Source organism: Tiliqua scincoides, chromosome 1 (assembly GCF_035046505.1).
Source record: "Tiliqua scincoides isolate rTilSci1 chromosome 1, rTilSci1.hap2, whole genome shotgun sequence".
NCBI lineage: Eukaryota > Metazoa > Chordata > Lepidosauria > Squamata > Scincidae > Tiliqua > Tiliqua scincoides.
The window spans coordinates 101,480,585-101,500,018 of NC_089821.1; the positions used below are offsets into that span (position 1 = coordinate 101,480,585).

Consider the following 19,434-nt stretch of genomic DNA (forward strand, 5'->3'; position numbering starts at 1 on the left):
TGGCGATTTCTGAAATAATCAATTTTTTTAAAAATACAAAATCAATTAAAAAAAATCCACTCTTTCAGCTTCATCATCTTGCCATCCACATTTAAAGTTCATTGGTATAATTAGTTCCTTTTCCAAAGCACATAACATGGAAACCAGAATAAGCACCTGCAAATTTAATTTCAGAAACATTGACTGAAAAGGCAACATGAAGTGAAAAAAACTACATTGTATACAGTGATAGAATTTGGTGTTATGCTTACTCAAAATTAGCTAATAGTGATATAGAAAGATTTAGACATTGAAATTTAGTGTGATTTACAGTCCAACCTATGCATGTCTACACAGAAGTAAGTCCCATTATAGTCAACAAGGCTTATTCCCAGGTACGTGTGGATAAGATAGTGGCCTTAGTTTTCTTGAATCTTTCAGATGAGCATGGCTTGATGGGAAACACAAAATGCAATGTCTAGAAGATAGGTCAGCAATTTGCACCTGTAAACCCTTCTAGAAGATCAATATGAGTATCTATGGTAAAGGACTTCCCAAGAAGAAAAGAAGAGACAATGGAAGAGGTGAGAGAGAAGGGAGAAAAGAAAGCATTCACTAACTGAAAAAGCAAAACATCTATTAAAATTGACTTTACTATATCCAAAGTGAAAGGCACAGTTGTAAAAAAAATTAAAAAGAACCTTCTCCCTTTAAAAAAAAAATCAAATGCAAGAACTAAATTTAGATTGGAAAAAGAATTGCTAGAATGAACATTTTGGTTTGTTTGCTTGGTTCTTAAACAAATTTTTTTTTTTTTTAAGTTTTAAGAAACACAAAGCAAAGGAAGAATCAGAGAAAACACCAGTTGCTACCCCTGTTAATTTCTTCAGTGCCTAGTTGACTAAACATTGAATGTGAAAACTGGACAGTAGCTTTAAAGATATAAAATAACCAGGCAATATGAAGGGTCTTTGTTTTTCCTATTAAGGGCTTTTCAGTGCATTCATTTCATGTAAATGAGGGTACATTACACATTACATGCCAGTGCCTTGCAAGTGTTCTGCTCCTGTCTCTTTAAAGTAAACACAAAAATTACATGGGAGAAGGGCTGTTCTGCTCCTGTGGCTGCCGAAGCTAGAATTGCTAGTGTTCAGAGACATTGCCAGTATCGGTCAGATGTCATAAAAAGAATTGCTCAGAAAAGCATCAAAAAAACAACAACACATGCACGCACAATGTGAGGTGGGGGCACAAAATTGAACAAAATGCCACATACGCAGCCAGAACTCAGCAACATTTGCCCGGCAATGCACATATTTAAAACAGAAATAAAACACCACACACTTTTTGTTTGTGTGGGGATAAAGTGAGGTGAGGGATAGAAATGCAATTTAAGGATTCAATTTTGCCTTGCTGTTTTTGTTTGGTCACTACCTGCTACATGGCTCCAAACAGCTTTGCAACCCATAAGCTCTTTCAGTGACCTAGAATGATTTTGTTCTACTGCCTCAATAAAATAATCAAGACACAACAACTCTAACCAAGATATAAACGCAGTTGAAGTCGAAGATAATTTGCCTCTCAGAGTCCTAACTAGATGCTGCCTTTGACTGTCCCAGATGATTACATAATTCGACAGGGTGGCTTTCTTGTTGTCTGTGCACTGTCTACCATCTTGTCACAAAATTGTCAAGGACTAAGGAGTTTCACACACTACTGTCATGGAAATTCTCTTGCTCCAATCTGATCCCAAATATTGGTTAAAAAAAGAACCATTTCTCAAAAGGTTGGGATACCCCTCAGTTTCTACTTTAAAGGTTTAAAGATTCATTCTATAGCACACTTCAGCATGTTCCTGGATACATTCAAAGCATTCCTCCTTGCCATTTTTCCAACTGTTGAGGTAAACATACATATTTAATATAAAGTAACATTGAAGCCTAGCCTATTAACTCTCAGCAGTACATAGTGCTTTCAACACATTCCTTTGAGGTACTGTACAAATCACAATCACTTTCCTGAGGTTTTTTTTTCTTTTTTCTTTTTTTGCAGACAGAACATTAAAAGAAATGAACTGCAGAAATTAAGGTCCAGATTACCGTTACCCTGTTTTACCTGTTCTTAGTGTAATACTGCAGAACAGACAGGATTGAGGAATACTGTTGCGTTTAGACTAGCACAAAACAAAACAAAACAAAAATCTGGTTCTCTGTCGCAATACAACCGTTCATTTCTTTAGTCCCATAATGTTTTGAAGTTAAAGCTCTTTATATTAGCACATGCCACCAATGTAATTGTGAGGCAAAAAAAAAAAAAAAACCCAACATAATAATAAAAAAAAATAAAGCACCACTCCAGGCACTTGACAGCAACTGAATCTCAAGAACAGCAGAATGGAATCAACACACAGGGTTCATGTCCTTCTAAAAATCAACCCACTTGGCTCCTTGCTCCACGGCAAGAGTGTGTTGTCGAGCTTGAATGGAATGGAGCATCAACAGACACTTTCTGTCATCTGTGGCTTTTCAGATCAACAGCTCTTGTTAGATGCACAATTCCCTCAAGCTTATACCTGGCTCTTTAGATGCAAGGTGGTCACTGGGTTTCCCCCCCCCTCCAGTACCCTTTAACAATTTCAACACTACTGAAAAGGGATCCCGTGCCCTATGTAACAGGTTCGTGTGTATGTGCACACCAACATTCATTACAATTTTTTTTTCAAAAAAAGGAAAAGAAAAAAAAAAGACTTGTCACTGACTGCAACCAAACATTTTGTTCCATTCAACATACGTATCAAGCTCTTTTTGAGATATGCTAGGCTGTATCTTGCAGAAAGCATTTTCAAAGTCTTGATATGTGACGGGCCTCAACTGGCTGGGCATAATGGCTGAAAGGTCTGTGGCTGGCATGGCATGAAGAGGGCCTACGACTGCTTCCTGACACAAGTGGGCAACATCTAGTCCAGAAAAGCCTTCCGTGCGCTGTACAAGCAGTGCAACCTCCTTGTCATTGAGACAGTAATTGTGCTGTGAAAGCAGTTGTACTATTATCTGGTGCCTTGCTGTGCTGTCAGGAAGTGGGATTAAAAGTCGTTTCATGAAGTACCTTCGAAGAGATTCATCTATTTCTTCCGGTTTACTGGTGGCACAAATTACTACTATTTGGTCCTCAGCAGAAGTTAGCACAGTGTCCAGCTGCATCAGAAACTCGGTTCTCATCCGACATACTGGACTGTGTTCTTCGTTCACTTGGGATGAAAGTAGCACGTCAATGTCACTAACAAAAATCACTGAAGGCTGGCGACACCTTGCCACAAGGAAGGAGGCATGAACAATTTTTTCCCCTTCCCCTAACCATTTTGTGACAAGACCAGAGCCAGTGAGTTTGAAAAATGTGGCTCCCAGCTGGCTAGCAATACATCTGCCCATTAATGTTTTGCCCGTTCCCCGAGGTCCAAACAAAAGGATGCTCCGAGGTAGAGCAGTCAGCCCATTGAATGCATCTGACCTCAATACTGGCCATAAAACCTCCTCTTTGATGACAGCCTTTACCAAATCTAGGCCAGCAATGTCATTCCAGTCCACAGGAGGTCCTTGGTTGATAATCTCATTGGTTACAAGTTCAATGAGGTGCGCGTCAGTATTCTTCAGTTGCTCGTCCACAGAGTGGTTGGATGAGGTAGCTGCACGAAGTCCCGGGCCTTGCATTGGGTGAGGAAGGAGCTGCCTATGCTCATCACTATGTTCATTCATGACTGGAGAGCTGTACTTCCCAAACGGTTCACCTGCTCTTGACCCAAGTGAATTTTTAGCAGTATTGTAGGAAGGGGGTGTTAGAGCCCTACTGGACTGGCTGAATTTCCTTTGCTGTTCAGAAGACATTATCTGCTTTGTTGGCTTAAATGCTAAGGATGATGGTTCAGCACTTCTGTCAAAGCCATTTCCCCGGTTGGCATTTGAAATGCTGTTGTCGGGCATCCTATACATGGGGCTCTGTGTAGATCTCTGTTGGCCATAGCTGTAATTTCCATAACTGGAGTCCATTTCTCCTTGCCCTGCCATATAGAAAGCTTTCCTCTTGAGAGAACTTGCCGAACTGTTTGTCAGGGCTGAGGGTGCAATGGGGGTTAAACCATGGCTCTGGTAGCTGTAACCAGGTACCGTGGTAGGGGGCAGAGGAGTTGGAGCAGGGATTCCTGAAGGCAGGTAGGCTGAAGGAGGAGGTGCACCACCAGGGCTGTACCCAGGCCCAACAGCAGTTTGAGGGGGATAACTTGCAGGTGGATAACTGTAACCAGAAAGGTTAGATGTCCCATTGTAGCCTGGTACTAGCGCTGGTGGGGGTGGTGGAGGTGGGGGTGGCTGCAATAGCCCAGAGCTATGCAAAGGGGATGGATGAGGTGAAGGAAGTGCAGGTGCTGGCTGGCCACTGTAGCTCGTATGCAAGTAAGATCCATTGTATCCTGTGGCATATTCCTGAGATGAGAGCCCTGAATGCAGACTAGGTACTGTATGACTTCCACATGTACTGCTAGAATAACTAGGTTCTGTCAGGTTACTGGCCACCCCAGGTGAGCTCCCTATGCTGGCAGACACATCTGCTGGTGGGAGTGCGGTACTTACTCCAGCTTTGCTGGCAGTAATCACATCTGGGACACAGTTCATAGGGTAAACACTCTCAGAATTCAAGGAGGGCTGCCAGGGTTCACTCTCACTCTTGCGACCGTTCACTAGCCCTGATGGAGGCTCTGAATAGTTACTTAGGATGGGCCGTTCAGCTGGCCCTTCTAAGATGCCAGAATACTTTTCTGCATATTTTTTGAGCAGATTGGAGGCAGTGAGAGCAGAGATGTCATCGTTAGCCCAAGCATACTGGTAGGTGCGCTGCAGGTGTCCGCGGTAAGCTTCTACCTTGTGGGCAGGAGATCGGGTGGTGGAAGTGATATCAAAGTGCTGCTCTGGCCACTGGGCATGCTCTGGCGTCCACTGCATCTTCAAGCCTGAGGATTGTGGAGAAAAATAAAGCAAGCAATTATATTGGATAATACAAAGGTGAAGGTAAATACTTCCACGGAGATCTATTTGATTTCCTCATTTGTATCTATAACAATCTCTATGCTTATAATCAGTTATTTAAAACCATATACAGGTGCAGCCTATTTATCCACGGATTTTTTATCTGCAAATTTGTCTCAACAAGAATGGGGTGGGGGAACTGAAAGTCACACACACCTTTGCCCCGCACTGGCATCTCACTCCATTTCCAGGCAGCCCAAAACACTGCAAAAAGGCTCTGCCTTGCTGAGGCAGGGAAATAGCCCTGGAAGTGGTTCCCCTTACAAAGGGACAGTAACACTCCTGGAGCCCCTGAGCCAGCAAAGAGGCTGAAGAGGGGAAGGGGGGGGGGCAAAAATCTCTGTAGCCAGAACAGGTGCAGCAAGGTGGAGCTCTCTCTTTCTCTCACTCACTCACACAGGGGCAGGTGTGGTAGCAATAGGGGGGATTGCTTTAAGAAACCCAGGGAGTGTTTGCCAAATCCCCCCCTCCATTGAGATGGTACAGGCAATCACCAACACAAGCAACCCCCCATGGTGCAGGCAATCACAAACAAGCCTTTCCACCAAGCAAAGTATGAGATTTAGCCTACAATCCCCTCCACACTTTCCTGGGAGTAAGCCCCATTGACTACAATGGGGCTTACTTCTGGGTAGAAATGCATAGGGCTGGACCCTTAAAAGATCAGCATCCCATTTGAAAGAAGCCGGGCAGCTGGCAACGGGGAAGGCCGAGTATGGAGCGGAGGGGATTGATAACAGCTGCCTTAGTTTCCTTCTATCCGGAAGTGTCAGGCTGCAGTGTATTTGCGTAACTCTATGGAATTTAGCACAACGCATTTTTTGATAATCACGCTGAGTCACGGAACAGAACTAACATGGATAAATAGGCTCCACTTGTACTCAGAAAGCATCTAACAGGATTATCAATGCATTGTTTTTAACTGAAATAAGTGCATGCACCTTCTGAACGAACACACACGCACACTCCATTATATTTTGCTAATTTAGAGTGGGAAGTGGAAGAAATGATTTAACACAGCTGTGTTTCGTTTTCTTTTTATAAGAATGACCATGTCCATTTTAAAATATCCTGAGCACTGATTCATTGTTAAAGGAATACGCTGCTTGATATCCCAAACATTCTGGCTTTCCTCATTGCAGTTTCACTTTTAAATTTTAACAATTTTTTTTTTTTAAAAACCACACACATATACAGGAGACACAGCTGACAGATCACATCTAGGATACCTTTCTTATTTGGTACTGAATACCTAGTTAGCACAGTATAATGCACCCTGCACAGAACAATATGACAAGAGGCATAGCAGGTCATTCCATAATCCAACTCTCATCTAAAGTGGTCCACGACAGTTTCAAATCTGCTTCGTGGAGTGCAGCAAAGCAATCTCCCAGGCAGCGCTCCGTTGCTTTCATCACACAAAGCCTACAACTCGGTATGAATTACAACTGGCTGCTCTCTGCCTCACAGTTCTGTTGTTGAGGCTCTGGGAGAGAGAGAGAGAGAGAGAAAAGAAAGCCCAAGCATCACTCCTCTGTCCTTTTCCCTTGCTCTCCTTTCCCCTCCCTCCCTGTTTCAACCCCCCTTCCCCTCCGCCTCTAGGGTACAGAGAGGGAAAAAAACAACAAGAAAAGAAAGAATTAAATGCAGCCTAGTCGCTAAAAGTTCACTGGAAAAAACTGCGAGCTGTAAACCCTGTCAGAGCAGACTAAGTAACCCAGTGTGACCACTGCTTTAGTACAATTAATCATGCTGAAGAGAGAGGAGGTGATCTTTATTTAGTTGTATTTTGGTAAGCCACTACACATGGCATGCAGAGTTCACCAGAATTAAATGAGAAGCTCCTTCAACTCTTACCTGTGCCTGGCAGGCAACAAAAAAAAAGAAGGCCCCAGTAATCTCTTGCTCATTTTACAAAAAAGAAAAAAAGGTGATTTTATTATTGTTGTTGTTGTTGCAGCAAACTATCTTGTGCCCTCTGGCACAGATTTGCCAATGAGGAGGCTCACCCTCAATGAAGCATCTGTGGCACATGTTCTCTTCTGAATTCCTGCAGACTATTTTTGACAGCTTTGTAGCCTCATATCGCTTCTCTTCCCAAACCCCTTTCGCTCTCCCTTGCTTGACTCCAGCATCTTGACACGACCAGCTTAACCCCACTGAGCTAGACCTAACATAGCATACAGTTTGGTAACAGAATGGCTTGTTTATTCCCTTCTGATTCCCTCTTCCTTGTTTGCACATCCGCTGCACCAGACACAGGAAGTTAATTAGCAGCATGATGCTGTGCTAATTGTGTTAATTTACAAGGTTTTAGTCAAAGAGAATCATGCCAGGGCTGGCACTGCTGTCAGGCTTCCAGCTTAATGATTAAGAAATACTGAAAACAAGGTGGGAAGAATTGCAGTAATTACACAATAAATTAATAGAGCAACAGGATCCATTTGCAAATATATTTTATTGCAGTTGTGCTCATTTGATCAGGATTATTTAGGGTAGGATTTGTTGTTAAAATGTGGATGAAAATGTATTCTTCTGCAATCATGTCAGTTACACTTAGCCTAAGCATTTCAAAACATCCATTTGGAGTTTAACTGCAGTTAGTAACAATACTAACATTCATAATTGACATGAGAACGTGTGGAATGCACCTTGACTTGATGCAAAATAGTGACACAAATGTGGATAGCTGCTAAACCTCCAGCCTGCACTACATAACTCAGCCAGCCTTTCGACAAAGGCAGTTTGCTTCATGACAGCTGTAGTATTTTCATTTTAATATAAGTGGGTGAAGTTATAGCCAATATGGAAGGATTTAGTTTTACTAGAGAACTGTCCGCAGCCTCTTTGACATTTCTTCAATTAAAATGGAAGGAGCAAGCAGTCTATAATAAATGCTTTGTTTTAAAAAAAAAAAAAAGGATGGAAACAAAGCAAAATGTATCAGTCACACAAACCTGTTCAACTGATATATATCATTCCCCTTTTTTAAAAAAAGTCTGAGTTTACGTTTTATGAGATTAAGAGGCACAGAAGGCTCACAATCCCAGTCCAACAACTTGAACATATTAATGATGCCCTTGATATATATGAATATGCATAATAAAAATGGAATCTTAGAATATATTCAGTTGCAACCCGCTGCACACATAATGAAAGTGGTATGTAATTCGTAGGTATAATTTACCTTTCAAAACTTAATTGAGAGAACATTATAAAAGTTAATGAACATACTTTGAACCTAACAGCTGCAGTCCTGCAAGCATTTGCAATGATCCAGCAAAGACAATCTGAATGTAGAAAATAATTTCTGTAAGTGACCAAATAAAAAGAAAAATATAAGCTTATATAGGCTTTTTAGAATGTTTTAGGTGCTTCATATGCATTATCTTACGCAATCCTTGCAACCACCCTGTAAAGTAGGTCAGCAATATCCTCATATTGCAGGAGGAGACAGAGAGAACAGCTGTGTAAGCCACTTAAGGCCCCCCACTCCTATTCAACTTTCCAGCACTGATGCAGTTGTGCCAATGGGACATGCGTTGTATTCTGCAGTATGTGTGTGGAGAGGGGTCATGGAGGTTTCCTCAAGGTAACTGAATGTTTCTTCTTTTACCCCTGGGCTGCACTGCATTGGCCCTGGAAAGTTGGATAGGATTGGGCTCTTAGTGTGTTTATGATGGAGGCAAGATTCAAACCAAGCACTATGTGATTTGGTTAGTATTCTAGCCACCATACTAGAAGGCAAAAAGAAGGCATCAAGAAGGAAAAAAGCCACCTCTGTGTTGGGGATGGAAGGAATCTACAACCTCATCTGGTTTGTGCGCACACTGCACTTGCACTATGCAACAGACATTGTGTCCATGCCTCTCCTAACAACTGATAAATTATATCAGTGGCTTTATCTTGAAGCTTCTGACAATTCTGATCACCTGCTAAGACTGTAAGTGCACTGCCACACGTACTTATTTCTGCATATTTACTTCTACAGTCACTATTCCTTGAATTGGGGCAATTTGTAGTAGGACTGAAGAGTTAACAGTGCACAGAATTAAATGGGCATCATTCATATCCCATTGTCGTCAATGCTAAAACTCCCATTGATTTTAATGGACCTGAATTCTTCATTAAACAACAAAAAGGAAGAAGGATATACAGTGGTGCCTCGCAAGACGAAATTAATTCATTCCCTGAGTCATTTCGTTTTGTGAAATTTTCGTCTTGCGAAGTGCGATTTAAAACAAACCAAAAAAAAAGGAAAAAAATTCGTCTTGCGAAGCACGGCCATAGAAAAATTCGTCTTGTGAGTCACCAAAAAATCGCAAAATGCTTTCGTCTTGCGAGCTTTTCGTTGCGCGAGGCATTCGTCTTGCGAGGCTTCACTGTAAATGAGTGAAGATACACACTCTAGCAAGCAAATACTTACATAAAGACCAAAGTTACGTTTAATGTGAAAATATTCTAATACAGCAAACACACACATTCTTTATTATACCAGAACATTTTAGTATCAAGTATGTATTTAAAAAAAAAACAAACTGAAAAGCAATTAAGGTTTTCCAGTCTTTTCATCCGTCCAGTATAAATGAGCAAATACATCAAAACTATTTATTTGACATAATTACTAGTTAGCCCATTGGTTTCAGATTGCCATCCTGGCTGTGGATCTGCTCACTGCACAATAATTGAAAGTTTATTTATTGATGCATATTAAGTACCAGCACATTTAACAAAGGCTGTAAAAAAGCAGCATTTTAGAATTATAATATAAACTTAAGGGAATTTGTTTTGTTGCACTGAAATGATTCAAGTTACTTGAAAGTTCATAGTTACCTTTAAAGCTAATAGTTAACTGTAAAGCTATATACATCATGGTTTGCAAATCAAAAGATTAAAAAAATGCTAAGGTTGTTTTATGGGACTCTATGAAGTTGTAATAGTTAAAAAAATTTTGGCAAGCCATATGACTCCTTTAAAATAAGACACATTTGGAAACAGTATTACACACTCAAATAACATGTACTGAAATTGTGATCAAAATCACTTAAATCCTTAATGTCAATCCTCCTGATGGTTTTATGTAGCACAACCTATATCTTATGCAGACCTATTTTTTATATTTAGGACAAAGGAATTTTGTATGTTCTTTTGGTTGTAAATTGCCTTGAAAGCAAGAAAGGCAGAATATATTGTTGAGAACAAACAAAAATGAAATAAATGTCTTCCTTAATATAGTACCCTTTTAAGAATCAAATGTCAAAATAATCCAAAGCGCGTTCATTAGAGTCCTTTTCAGATTGTTTCAGTAACATATGTCAAAGTTCTAGGGAATGCGCAAACCTTATTTAGTTCTACAGTTTTGGCAGAATTTATAGCATCTACTGCTGTTGTATGGATTGCATATAAACTAGTTTTATATTAATAAAAACATAAGAAAAGTCTATCAGATTATCTTCTCTTTTATTTACATGGAAAAAGGACTATTTGCATCATACTTTATGGCATAAGTTTCAAACAGGAACATTGCAACATCCCAGCCAGGGAACATCTGTCACTGCCTCCTTAAAGGGGCGGGGCGACAGCGGCAATGCTATTTCCATGATCGCACCACTGTCGGGGGTGAAAGTGTTGTTTTTTTTAAAACTTACCTGGGGGTCACTATAGCTCTCCAGAGACTCCAGGAAGCCTGTGACTCCCTCTACAGGCCTCCCCACACTTCCACACTGCAGTAAAAAGCAAACAAAGAAAAAATCACTTCTGGTTTGTCTCAAAACCAGAGGTGGGGTTTTCTTTCTCCCCCCCCCCCCACTTTTTACTGCAGTGTGGAGGTGCAGGGAGTCCTGAGGAGGGTTAAGGGCTTCCTGGACCATCAGGAGAGCCATAGCAAGCCCCAGGTAAGTTAAAAAAAAAAAAACTTTCATTCCCAACTGTGGCGCAATTGTGGTGACTGTGTTGTCACCCTATTCCCCCCCCCAGCAAATATTACCAGGTTCCAAACTCTTCCTGAAAGTTTAGGAACCTTTGCTGTATGGGGGTTTGCACAGTAACTACCATGTGCAAAAGTATGCAAGCAAATTTAAAAATTGGCTTTCCCCCCCTTTTCTCAAAATTTATTTAACTGAAAGACAAAAATACTGTCAATGGCTGTCAAAGCTGAATACATGCATTCAAGACTTTTTTCCCCCCAGTATCACAGCACATAAGGGGGCCTAATCCTGCAAGCGCAAACAGATATGTTTCAGCTTCAAAATTATCCAACCTGTCCAGAATTTAATGTGAATCTAGAGGGGAAAACACCTTGCCGAATACACATTTAGCAAGAGGTAATCACAAAACAATACAGTACTTCTTGTTTAAAATTTATTTTAAAAATATAATACTATATGTACTACACCACTTCTCAATGAAACAGAACTGCTTACTTCACAAACTAACTTTTAATTTAAGCTATTTATATGCAGTATTTTGTTAGTATCTCTCTAGGTCGCATGATTAAAATTATTTGCTTAGACTTAATATTAACTGTTAATATTTAAAATATAATATGTCTTGCCAAATTATTTGCTAGCAAAAGAAAAATGCTGCTTATCTGTTTTCTGTTTTCTTATTCTCTTTCTTATTCTAAATTGAAATAAGGGTGGGAAAATCAGCCCCAGAAAAAGGTGGAATATCTTGAATTTTATTTCTTATGCAGGATGCTCAAACTTGCTTTGAGTAGTGCTGATTATCATGGCTGATTTTTATGAACATACCTTCAGCGAAGGTGTTTTTCATATGTCCTCACCATTACTCTGTTTTGCAGTACATATAATTCTGAACATTTTAATCACGTACTAAGTGCTTGCTTTGAATAGGGTTGATCTAATAAATTAAGATTGCTAAGATATGGATCCTCTTATCCAGTAGAAGCAGACTGATAAGAGGTTTGCCTATGCACATACTCTCACCAAAGCCTATGGCCACTAGATTCTTGTTCCACCATCATATATTTAGGGCTTCTATTTGATAGTGTGCTCAAGAGTAATTTTCCAAGTAAGGCAGTTACTGGAAATAGGTTCTTTATAAGAACATTCTTACATATGGGGCAGATAACAAAACATATGTAGATTTCAGTGCTGTACAAACATGTGTAGTCCCTGCATCTGCATCTGATCAGCTTGCAACCAGAACTCCAGAGTTTAGAAAAGAGGTTGCTCAGCCTCAGATCTATATTTGCCAAAGTAGCACACTGCATTGAGGATTCCAGTAGCATACGTTTTGTTCTACCCGTCTGCTGTACTGCCTCCAGTTCTTCAAGTATTAGGAACTATTCAAAAGACTGAACGTTTAGAATGTGGACTATAATAATTACTCTGAAGTGATTGAAAGCAGACACCTGATTCTATATCAAAGGCGAAACATCCATCAACTCAGATGAGGTCCCAGTGCTCAAAGATGTCAAGTGCTTTCAAGTGTTTGGCTTCATTGAGTTGAAGATGCTCAATACCTTGAAGAATCAGTTCCTTAATACTGACAATTCTGATTCATAGCTCTGCACTTTTAGAAAGCTTGGACCAAATCTTTTATGCGTGCACATTTCTGCATACGAAATACACACACCAAAGAGAAGATTAAAGGACACATTTCCCATACATGGGGAGCTTAATGAATATGAATAGAGAGGGGAGCATTCAAGCTCACCCTGTAAAACAGTTATACTAACTTCTAGCAGAGCATACTGGTTAAGATAGTGGTTCTCAAACTTTTATAGCACTGGAACTAATTTTTTAGAATGACAATCTGTTGGTACCCACTAGAAGTGATGTTTTTAACCTGGAAGTGATGTCATGGCCAGAAGTGACATCATAAGTTTAGGCTTCAAACCTAAGCTGCATCCAGCCAAAGGTTCCGTTACACAAAGCGCTCAAGCTGTTATTTTGCATAGCTTGGAATTCAAACATTCTAGCTCGGATGTCAAAGCAAAATGCAGACTTGGATCATTCTCCAACCATACAGCCCTCCCCCCTTTTCCAGAGTCCCATCTTCCCACCTATTCAGGGCAAAGCACCATGCCTCTCTACAACCAGGAGACACCCCCCCCCCCCGGTCCAGCAGCTATGTACCCTGTATTTTCAGGTGTGTATTTTCAATATTTTCAATATGTATTTTGTAAAGTCATGCACGTTGGGGCAAAAAATCAAAACTTCACATATAGGCTAATGGGTTCTGAGCTGTCTGTGACAGATCAGGAGAGAGATCTTGGGGTAGTGGTGGACATCTCGATGAAAGTGTCAACCCAATGTGTGGTGGTGGTGAAGAAGGCTATTCCGTGCTTAGGATTATTAAAAAAGGTATTGAGAATAATATGACTATTACAATAATTTCATTGTATAAATTGATGGTAAGGCCACACCTGAAGTCTTGCATCCAGTTCTGGTCGCCACATTCAAAAAAGATATAGTGGAAATGGAAAAAGTGCAGAAGAGAGCAATCACAATGATTTCTGAGCTGTGGTACCTCCTATTCTGCGGTAACAATGGAGGAGCAAGAAACTTGGAAGAGCGTTTTAAAGCTATTTGTCCTTTGTTTTGGTATCCGCTGGGGGTTCCAAAGCGGAACCCTAGTGGTTAACAAGGCATGACCTGTGTGTGTGTAGGCTGTGCCTCGTTATCCACTGAGGTTCTGTTTTGAAACTTCCAGCGGATAAAAAAAAATCAGTGGATATCAAATCAGTGGAAAAATAGGTTTAAAGACCCTCTTCCAGGTTTCTTGCTCCTCTCTTGTCACCCCAGAATGCATTGGTATAGACACTATACCACATTCAGCCATTAGATGGTGTGAATAATGGAATCTAATGGAATGAAATTATTATAATAATTATTAACAGCACAAAGGTAAGGAATTGATGCTTTTTTCCCCTTCTTAAAAGGCATTTAAAGGTGGACCTTGGCAAAGTCAAATCATACTGAGGTTCCACCTGTGCGTGCATATGAGTGTGACTGAGTGTGTGTGTGGACACAGAGAAAGAGAGAGGGAGAAAGAGAGGAAGAGAGAGAGCGCTCCACCTTCACCCAATTAATTATTCTGAAACCTGAAGGAGGGAGCTTCTACCAGAAGTGCTTCCATAAGTACAATCTTAATTCTGTAGAGAAGCTGTAATGCACCTCAGTTCTAAATACATGTATCAGCTAGAAGCAAGTCTCTGATATCAGTGGCACTTACTCCCATGAAAATGTGTGTTTAGGATTTGCAGCTTGTATGTTGACTTCCAGTGTGACATGTAATCCTAGAGACTATGTTCAAAGCAGCATACAATGGTGTGATTTTACTGAGCTATACAGGAGCACATTATGGTAAAACAGCTTCCCTTCTCCTTCTTCAATTGTACATTCGCTTGTTTATGATAAAATGAAAATTTCCATTTTTTTTAAAGTTCTAAATAGAACATAACTTTGCATCGTAGTTTAACATTCAAATATTTGAATCTTACCCCACCACGCCCCACCCCTCGGAATCAAATATTTTAACCCAGTAGGCACTGTAGGAAATATACATAGTATAAAAACACAGTGCGCCAACTGGCAGCTTGTAACTGGTTACAGAACAATTCTCAAACCTGGAGACTCAACTACATCCCAATTATCTAATTTAAGCACTGTCAAATGATTATTCCTTTTAAATCACACTTTCAAACCTCACTACTGCCAATTACAATACAATTGCAGCAAATTACTCTCACCCCATCCCCCAGTCCTTTTCTCCTCATTTCCATGAAGCTGAACTTCTCTAACAATCAATGAAGGCATTTCTTCCTCAAATGTGTTTAGCAAGTATTGTGGAAGACTCATACACCAAAAGACAAAAAGGGGGAAGGGGAAACAGCAACAAACCCTCCATCAAACAAAAATGGAGAGATTGACATATGAATAGTTTAGTTGGTGAAACAAACCAACTAATAAAAAAAAAAAGAAAATCTTGCTACTATGTATGGGTCAAAGCGACCTAGCAGTGAAAATATATGGACATGGGCAGTTACATACCAAAATTGGCTACCTGCAGCAGAAATTCAGAAGTACAGTATAATGTTCCCAGTGGGATATATTTCAAGTATTCATTACTTGGTTCCCATCCAACTGATTCCAACATATTATATTTGCTGTGATTTATTACCAGTGTTTGCTAGATGCAAATTTTTATATGAAATAGGTCTTTTTACATCTTTATCATAATGTTTTATTCTCCTCAATATGCCCCTTCTCTGGGGCTTCCTGCTCTGCCCTGTCTCTTTCCAATTTCATTCACATTATCAGCTAGTTAGTTAGAAACAAGTCACTAGTTTCTTTTTAAGCCACTTTTAAGTCTACCTTGAGTTCTTCTTAGCTGTCTCCCACTAAAATCAATCAATGGGATATCAATGCACTTTGTTTTGTCTAAATCAAAGGGAAGAAAGTAATTGGTGAAAATGGCATTTCATTCATGGGAAGTTCAGGATCCAACCATTATTTACTAGTAAATTATGGGTATGAAGATAAAACGGAAAGATTCAAAAAGTTTCTGACATAACTTAATATCACATGTGTACACAGATATGTGCAGAACTTGGGCTCAGTTGACTGCTGTAAGTTGGCCTGAGAGGATCATAGCCTGTGCCTTTCATGAGCCAATAGACAGTCAGTCTGAATTTGTCTGAGCCAATAGTTATGAAATTTTGTCTGAGCCAATCGGCTCACTTGCTGAGTACCTTGTAACAAGCCCTTGAGAGTTGGAGGACCAAATGGAAAACTGCTGCAGGAGAGAAGGCTGCAGTACCACTGGAGGAAAGGTAGAGGCTGCTGTGTGCAGAGCAACTGAGGCTATAAAAAGGGCTGCACCAGCTCAGAGACCACCAGCGAAGAGCTGCTGTGAGGAGCCTTGGAGAGTGAGCTCTACAGAGGAAGAGAGACCACCAGGGAAGAGCTGCTGTGAGGAGCCTTGGAGAGTGAGCTCTACAGAGGAAGAGAGACCTTCAGGGAAGAGGCGCTGCGAGGAGCAAGCTGGGAGAGACCAAGCTACAGAAAGGAGCTGAATAGAGAGCTCTAGGAAGGAGCCTCTGAGAACCAGGGAACAACCATCCAGCCTTTATCTCAAGTCCTGCTGCCTCGAACCTACCTGCCTGCCTCAGGTCCTCAGGGAATTTAGAACGAGGTCATTTTGATTTGTTTGGTTCAGGATCCATTCCCCCTAATAAAAAGCCTTAAAACTTAGCTTGGTGTCAGTGGTCTCTTTCGATCCTGCATAACAACATGTTGTATGAACTTAAACCGTACATCTGACAGACAGGCAGACAGATAAGGAAGTGACTTCCAGAGCAAGACTCAGCATAGACTCAGCTTAGAGCACATTCGATTTAGCAATAGGTAGAAAACTGCAGGACAGAGTCAGCACACACCATTCACAGTGTTGTTTTAGAACTCCTTTTTACATTTCTTTCAACAACTTACTAGTATTTGTAAGCTTGTAGGGAAGACTGTATAAGGCCATGAACATGGAATGTCCAAAAAAGCCACCTACTGCACCCATAATCTGGCACATTTTGTGAAAGTTTGTGTCTACAAGCAACTAAATTATTCATATGAATAACTACTTATTCAATAAGTTACCTTGAAATTATGGTAAGTCCACCCAATTAAGTGGGATGTGTGGGCCCAATCCTATTCAACTTTCCAGCACCAGTGCAGCCTCAATGCAGCCCTGAGGTAAGGGAACAAATGTTCCCATACCTTGAGGAGGCCTCTGGGACTGCCTGCCCATCACAGTATGCAGCGCACGCCCCATTGGCACAGTTGCACCAGCGCTGGAAACTTGGATAGGATTGGGCCCTATGTAGAAAAAGTATACTAATGATTACAATCCAAGTCTTAGTTTGGGTAGCAATGAACAAATATATAATTTTAGCTATGTGTAAGAAGTACATATATAGGGATGTACTCTTTGTCATCTGTCTCAACTGGAGTTACTGCTTTTGCAAAATTAAATAACCCCCAATTTACACATTTTGTAGAAAGAAACATAGAACATTTTTATTTTGACTTTACAGCTAAATAAGATTCCAATTCCATCTTACTAATATATTTTTTCTAAAACTAAAAACAAAACATGCTGGCTGTGAAATTTTCACATTCAGACGCAACACTGGGTCTGAGCAAGAATTCTTGACCCATGAAGGTCACAGATCACGTAGTACAAATGTGTTGGCTGCCATCAACATTCTCATATGTATGTAAATAACAGGAAATGTTGAAGAACCGGGTTAAATACAAAGGTGAATGCCCATTTTTGATTGAAATCAACAATGTTCTTAGGTTTAACTGACTAAATCCTAATGCTTGCTATAGTCAGACTGATTCAACATGGGTGTGGGTCATAATACACATGTGGGATGATCCCTTCACAAATGTAAGAAGTTGCGACGAACAGGTCAGATGATTTCATTCAGCTGCATAACTGATTCTGTGCTTGGTCCAGCAATTTACATGTGTAGTTGGATGATATTTGGCTTGTGTACCCCAAGGTGTTTTAATTGGGAGGGGGGAACAGAACATAGATTAACTGTGTTGCAAGACCAAGGAGATATGCAAAATATTGCACATGAAGAATCTCTGAAAAGGTCTATACATCTTTGCTTCAAATATTTAGTAAGGTTTTTTTTCCCCCTTAGTAATATCATTTAAGAAATATAAATACTAGTGCCAAGGTTAATCAGTACACATTTTTGTCTATCACATTTTGTTGAAGAGATATTTTGAAGAACCGAGGCCAAAAATAAAATTATGGGTGCCAATTGCTTGGTTTTAATCCTTAAGATTCATTCTTTATGAACATGAAAAATATGTAGTTTTATATATATAGCAAGATTAATTCTGGAGACCTCTACATGGACCTCCTCGCTTAAGGATATGAAAGCAAATATGAATTTTGGGAAATCTGAAATAAATGGTGGTCAATCTTGAACAAATATACTAAATTAACAGGAGTCATGATACACATTTAGTGAGGAAAATATGCCATCCTCATCTAAAGTAACTGTTATACTCCTGAATTTCCAGTTCCTGATGCCACTGAATATGCCAGGTTTGCACCAGCCTACCAGGATCAAGTTATGCAGAATTACTTGATTGAGATTAAAGTACCTCTCTTCTAATAAGCTAAAGGAGAGCAAATACCGATTAAATGTATATTTAGAAGTAATCTACTACTATCCTTGAAAAAAAATCCTCTTTAAGCCAACACCAAAACACAGAAAGCCTTTGCAAAAAAATTTGGTCAGGTTATTTATGCATTTTACTTATTTTGGTAATCCACACATTAATTTTTAATGCAATTGTACAAAGCTGTTGCATTTCAGCGTTGAAGAAAAATATTCTATAGCCATGACTGGGTGACATGGCGCATTAATTCAGTGTCCTTCACTCCCAGGACCTGCGTATAATTTAGTTCAGCCTGAAGAAAATAACTTTGATCTGAACGCTGTGGGGGGAAAAAAAAGCTACATATGAAATGAGTTTTGCTAGGTTTAGTGTTGTTTCTTATATACAAGACGACATATGAAGATAAACTGCTTTAGCATGCTACTGATGTGGTCCAGGATTAAGAGCAGAATGCTTTTAGCAGCAACAGCAGTCTCTCTCTCTCTCTCTCTTTCTCACACACACACACACACACACACACACACACACCCCAACCCACCCACCCCTGGCTTATTCCCTTGCCACTGTCTCTTTTCCATTACCACACGCAAGTTGTATGCAAGTCTTTTTTTAAATGTTCAGCCAGGAGAGAGAGGCTGCTTTTGATATAGGCTGACTCTCCCTCGGACAGATGTACAGTATATCATATCATACTTTATTTTCCTTTTTCTGTGTTTTTGTTCTGAACAAAAATTAACACAATGGGCTAGATTATGAAACAGGTTTGTCCAAATAAGAAATAAGTAGAACAATTGCAGAAAAACTAGTATCTCCCTTCACAAAGTAGCAATGCATCAACTAATCTGATGGCACATCACAAGTCTCCTTTTAGTTAGGGTAAAACAGTCTGAAAAAATTGACCAAGCCCCTGGATTTGGCTGTGTATACAGCAACCTCATTTTGTTCTTGCAATGCATCCTCTCTCTACTGCAGGGAAACAAGATTAGTGGCAAAAGGATGACTAAACAAATTGACACACTGGAACACCAGGGTAAGATTAACATTCCCTCTGCTTACACCTCTCAATTATGTAGTCCATCAACATGCTTCCTTGCTTGTTCATCCAATTAAAGTGTTTGAAACGAAATATTTCAAAATGGGGAAGAGGTCATTATCTGAATGCTTATTCATGGGGGCAAGTGTTGCAGCATTTTTCGTCCCCATCTTACTCAAAT

The 19,434-nt window shown here is 40.0% G+C and overlaps 1 protein-coding gene across 2 annotated transcripts in view; it reads right to left on the bottom strand.

Annotated features, from left to right (window-relative positions):
* Nucleotides 1-2,729: 2,729 nt before the first annotated feature.
* Nucleotides 2,730-19,434, bottom strand: part of FIGN (fidgetin, microtubule severing factor) — a 136,700-nt gene continuing 119,995 nt past the window's right edge. For both annotated transcript variants that reach the window (XM_066609477.1, XM_066609486.1), the window contains exon 2: nucleotides 2,730-4,978. In XM_066609477.1, the coding sequence (XP_066465574.1) occupies nucleotides 2,730-4,978 (2,249 nt within the window). The remainder of the gene's footprint in view (nucleotides 4,979-19,434) is intronic.